Raw genomic sequence first — 5896 nt, 5'->3', positions numbered from 1 at the left:
CCAAGCACGACTGACGCCCCCGCTCACAGTTTTACTTCTGCCAGTACCTCGTCTCCTACCTTCCAAACTTCACAGAAGCTCTCCTGCGAACCTAGCGGAACTAGCACTCCTGGAGGAAGGATATTGCGGAGACATGGCTTAGCCACGCCTGGGGAAGTTCGTGTCTCGGTCCGGCACACAGTTTTAACCATCCAGGAAGTTTCACATCAGCGCACATTCCGCTACAGAGTAAAAATATAATTCTGGATTTCTCTTATGTTGTAATCACCATGTTGCTACAAACAGACAACAGCGCAGCTGTGTCGAAACTTTGAACAAGCGTACGTATTCCAGTCTTTCATAGGTTGTTTATAATAAGCATTTGAAATATGTTTGAATCGCCCGGTATACCTCAATCATGTATTTACTTCTGCCTACGCTACATTAAGGCAACATTAGGCTAACTACAGTGCGCGCGGAGGCATTTAAGCTATCATTCTACATAATCTCCAAACGACCATGGAACGGGAAGAAACTTTAATAGGTGGCACAAGGAGCCCTCCAACATACACTTCACAGTGGTTTAAGAAGTATAACTCTATAGTGCGCTAATGGCTGGAATTTGTTTTTGTTGCTTATGTAAGACATCGAACGTCGTAATCACAGTCGTTTAAGTTTTCATACGCCACAATGCAGCGTATATGGATCCATTTTTGAGTCATTCGTGTGCACGGCCTACCCTTTTACTACACTCACTACACCGTAGGCCTATGCGTTTTATATCAGTAGAACAATCGTGTCTTACGGAGTCGTTTAGCGTGGGGCCTGTGTTCAGTCTTGTTCTATTGCTATAAAAAAAAGAAAATTCACTTCGGGCTTGTGGGTAAAATGTTCCGTCTTAGTGCGAAATCCATAGTGCAGTAGAAAAAAGTACTTTGTATGACACTACGTTCTTACAACAATCATTTCTGCAGTCCGGTGAACAAGTATCGTATTTGAAAAAGGCTACGACCTTAAGGAGCTTGACGTTATTGTTCTATTGTGGGTTGATGTTTATCTCGGTTTAGTGGGTGTGAGATGATAGCGCGTTGTACAAAGAAATTGTTCTCTAGACTGGATTCTTTAGCAGATAGTGTATCTGCGGCGGTCGTTGGCTGTAAAGAGTCGTAGCGTACAAGGGACCAGTGACGTCAGTAACTCGACGAATACAACTCCGTTATGTTGATTGCCTCACAAAGCAGCAGTTAAATAGTCTACGGAGGGGGAACGTAAACCAGTGCATGTGAACAGCTCCAGTGTAACCGTTGGACTAGTTGATGAACCTTAAGCATGTCTACCAGAAACCAGGAAATAGTAAAATTTTCTGACCTTGGTAAGTGGGGCCTGACGCCCCAACATTTTCTTATAGCCAACACGTATAACCTTTACTTCATTTTAATATCGTTAATAATTATTACCTATTATTAAACACTTTTTATTGCAGACTCAGATATTCAAGAGCTCATCAGAACAGCTGTTGCTTATCGGCAGAAAGCGCACTGCCCATACAGTAATTTCCAAGTAGGAGCAGCGTTGAAGTGCGATGACGACTCTGTGTTCGGTGGTTGTAACGTTGAAAACGTTGCTTATGGGTGCACGATATGTGCTGAACGCACTGCAGTTGTGAAAGCCGTAAGTGAAGGTAAAAAGGTGTTCAAGCATTTTGCAATAACAGGAGACGTAACCGATGGATTTATATCACCTTGTGGCTCATGTCGTCAAGTGATTGTTGAATTTGGAACAGATGTGAAGGTCTATCTGGCAAAGCCCGATTTTTCAGATGTTCTAGTGACGGACATGGACACTATATTGCCTCTACCGTTCGTTCCAACGTCAATTCCCGAGTGACGTACAGCCACGTAAATCACAGGAAAGAAAACTGCAAGCCTTCATGAACAAATAATTGTTATCTTTGCTCTCAAACTGTAATACAAAATTTCTGTAAAATTGTTTGTGGGTTTGGGTATTTAAAAATATAGAATTTTATGAACTGTGACAATGTTCCTTCGTAGCATGTCGTCTGTCCGCTGCTTTCATATTGGCTGCGTAGTGCTTATAGACACAGCAATTGACCAGTGCCACCTAGGCATATAACTGAGTTAACACATCATCTTTCCTTTCCCACGTATATAACGGCGAGAGCTGACAACATTGCGGCACGAAAAACGTAAGTACGCCAATCGCAGCGAACTATACCTTTAACCACATTTTATATGAGAAGAAAACTTCGTCTTTTTACGGAATAGTTTAGCATTACCTCTATACAAACGATAACCTTTTCTTTTACTATAAAAAAGAGCTTTCATGGCAGAAAATCATTGAATCCGTCGATTTTTTGGCGTAAAAGATTCACTTTATGGGCAAAAACCATTTTGTTGTAGAAAAACAAAAAACTACTTCATCTGTGTTCTTGAACGTATCATATCTATGCTCTGGTGAACAAGTATCGTATCTGAATCAGGTGACGAACTTTGGAGGTGAATGTTTCTCTTTTGTTGTGATTGTGTTTATCTTGGCTTAGCGGAACTTTGGAGGTGAATGTTACTGTTCTGTTGTGTTTGTGTTTATTTTGGCTTAGCGTACGCGAAAAGACAGCGCGGTGCACGAGGAAACTGTTTTCTGCTGTGAATTCATTTGCGGATGAAGCATCTGCGTCTATGATTCTGTGTAGCCCGTTTAGTAACCTTGGTATGTAGAGAGTCGTGGCAACATGTACAAGGAACCAGTCTCGCCAGTGCGTCACCGTACTTTGCTACGATGTGCTGATTGCCTCACAAAGCAGCAGTTAAAGAGTCTATCCAGGGAGAATGTAAAAAACTGCTGTATGTCAACAGCTCCAGGGTGACAGCTGAAGTAGTTGCATTAACTTTAAGCATGTTTCCAAGAAACCACGAAATAGTGAAGTTCTCTGACCTTGGTAAGTAAGGCGTGGTGTCCCAACCATTTTTCTGGTCACAGTTGCAATCACTTGTTTCTTTTTAATTTCCGTGACAATTATTACTGTAATAATTTTTTTAAAATTACAGACTCAGATGTTCAGGAGCTCATCAGAACAGCTGTTTCTTATAGGCAGAAAGCTCACTGCCCATACAGTAAATTTCCAGTAGGAGCAGCGTTGAAGTGTGATGACGACTCTGTGTTCGGTGGTTGTAATGTTGAAAACGCCGCATATGGTTCCAGTATATGTGCTGAACGCACTGCAATTGTGAAAGCCGTAAGTGAAGGCAAAAAGCTGTTCAAGCATTTTGCGATAACGGGAGATGTAACTCAGGGATTTATATCGCCCTGTGGCTCATGTCGTCAAGTGATGGTTGAATTTGGAACAGACATGAAAGTCTATTTGGCAAAGCCAGATTTTTCAGATGTTCTAGTGACAGATATGGACGCTATATTGCCTCTAGCGTTCATTCCACTGTCAATGCCTAAGTGAAGTACAGTGTACAAGGCTATGTTAATCACAGACACTGAAAGAAAGGAAAGAACCGTATAATCTTTCATCAACAAGTAATTGTCATATTTTCTCTCAGATTGATGATAATTGTTTATTGCAATAATATCTGCATAATTTTGTTTTGACAGTGTACTATTTAAAAGAGCATGATCTGTTATAATAATGCAGTATCTCTGTAAAATAATTTTTTGTGATGGTTTTGGCATATATAATACAGAATTTTATGAATTGTGTCTTAGTTATTTTCGTACCTAGATATCACTCATAATACATGGAATGCTTGTTTTAATTTGGCATGTAAGGTGGCCACTGTGATGTGGCATGTAATATGTTCAGGGAGTTTCTACAATAGAATAATGATGTGACAAACTGTTGCATTTGCCTTACAGATGTAGATTTCTGTTCTTCTACTATCTCACAATTGTGAAGAGCAAAGACTGTATTTTGCATACTATTCTTGACTCCCTTTTGTACTGTTTCTGCTCGGTATGACTGTGTATCTGAATTCACTTACACGTGGTATATGACATCCAAGAGCGTTTGTTGTTACTTCCCCTTCCTCTTTCTTTGTGATACTATACTTTGCGTCACAGGTTGCCTCTGGATGTGGAATTAAGTTGGTGACACGGTGATAATGTTGTAAAATGGAATAAAATTATGCAGCATACATACTATAAACTACATTCCATTAACAATAGTCATGCTATTGCCATTATCTCATGTGTTAAGTGTAACTAAACTGATGTTCCAATCACTGTTTTGCTGCCTCTAACAGTTGAACAAATGCCATTATAATTTTGCAATAAGTAGTAAATGGCACAGAAGATGAAATAGGCTGAAAAATGTTTTTCAGTGCACTTCAGAAGTGGAACAGGTTATCATGTTGATACGTACTGCTGCAAGAGTAAAGGAATCATAGCACTGTAAGTAGTTTGATGCATATTAAACAGGTGTGGATTCTTGGTGCCTTGATTGTGTTGGTTTCAGCCAAATTATTTATCTCCATTTTTGTCTCCTGCCCAGTGTGAAAGTCTTCCACAGTTTTTACTGTGTTTTGACTTTGGTGTCAATACAGTGTTGGCTGGAGGCACCATCTGCTACCAATAGCACCTTGTCAGCTTCAGACGCTGCAATTCATGTACCGTTTTCGACATACAGTGTTGGTGGTAAATTTCTCTTGCTCATGAAACTGTAAAAATAAATAGTGATGCTACCACTCCAGTGCTTCATATGGAACTAAGTAGTAGAGAACATTTTGAAAACTATTATGCATAGAGAAGGTGGCATTACTATTTATTCATCACATACTATGGTATCGGGAAATTGGTGTAATTATGTTACTTGGTAATAATCAGGCAGCCAACAGATGGTCTGTTGGTACTATCAGTAAGTAGTACATATCATTTCCCCCATTAGTAGTCTTGCTGTTGATGTTGGTGAATGTTTTAATTGGTCGTATAAACAAAAAATTGGTTTGGTTAAGAGTTGTGGGAGAGCTTGTGGATTTGCTTATTCTAGTGACGAATGGTACATGTCATCTACAGACTTGGCTGGCCATATACATCATCTTAACAATGGTTTAGCTGTTGGGACTAGCAGTTATCCAAAATTAAAGTCTCTTCATATTGACATAGCTTTGGTTTTTATTGTGACCAGTACATTGAAAAGGCCTTTGTTATAGTTAAATTGAGCAACATCAAGCTCTTCAGATTTCTTCTTTTATTGCTGGTATTTATTCAGTACCAAATAATGTTCCTAGTGATAATTATTATGATTGTTCAGTTAATTGAATTGCTGTTGGTACTAATTATGAAACACATAGTGGTCAAAAACAAACTTTGTCTCTTGAGTAACAGTGATATTACCTATTTGACAGATACTGTAATACATTTTATTCAAATGCTGGTTTTAGTACTGCTGCACCAGCTAATAATACGGAAACACAAATATGTCCGCACTTTGAGTTATTGTGGAAGAGACTGTAAGTAATAATTTGAGAAAAGTAGTTGTTGATCAGCTTGAAAAACGAAAAGTAAGAAACAATAGCTTCATATGGTACATCATCCGTGTTAAAAAGATGTGGAAATTATTGAAGAAGTGAAGTAAAATAATGTACCCATTGTGTTAAATAAAGTTGCATTCTTGAAACAAAGCATACAGTGTCATTACAGTCAGTTATTTTTGTGTTCTCTTATTTCATTTTTTCTACCTGCACCTAACCATACTTTCATCCCCTACTTCTTGTTTGCAATATTCTGTATGCTATAAATTAGTACTGAAGTTTTATGTAAAATACTATCTTATTTGAACCTAACAGCAATAGTAATTGGTTCTCCACTGAATATAATTTTCAAAATTTCAAAAGGTCCAGGATCATCTATCATGATCAGTCATATATTTGCACATTCTCTTAATCTGTAAATTGCA

The 5896-nt window shown here is 38.6% G+C and overlaps 2 protein-coding genes across 2 annotated transcripts; both read left to right on the top strand.

Moving 5' to 3' along the window:
• Positions 1-1030: 1030 nt before the first annotated feature.
• Positions 1031-2010, top strand: LOC124619942 (cytidine deaminase-like). The gene is made up of 2 exons (XM_047146604.1): positions 1031-1351; positions 1463-2010. Exons 1-2 carry the CDS (start codon positions 1309-1311, stop codon positions 1864-1866), a joined length of 447 nt encoding a protein of 148 aa, XP_047002560.1. The 5' UTR covers positions 1031-1308; the 3' UTR covers positions 1867-2010.
• Positions 2011-2501: 491 nt separating this feature from the next.
• Positions 2502-4432, top strand: LOC124619941 (cytidine deaminase-like). The gene is made up of 2 exons (XM_047146603.1): positions 2502-2935; positions 3045-4432. Exons 1-2 carry the CDS (start codon positions 2893-2895, stop codon positions 3446-3448), a joined length of 447 nt encoding a protein of 148 aa, XP_047002559.1. The 5' UTR covers positions 2502-2892; the 3' UTR covers positions 3449-4432.
• The last annotated feature ends 1464 nt before the right edge of the window (positions 4433-5896 follow it).

Source organism: Schistocerca americana, chromosome 6 (genome assembly GCF_021461395.2).
Source record: "Schistocerca americana isolate TAMUIC-IGC-003095 chromosome 6, iqSchAmer2.1, whole genome shotgun sequence".
Taxonomy (NCBI): Eukaryota; Metazoa; Arthropoda; class Insecta; order Orthoptera; family Acrididae; genus Schistocerca; species Schistocerca americana.
Note: the sequence above shows the minus strand (reverse complement) of the source record. Positions and strands in the feature narration are given on the sequence as shown.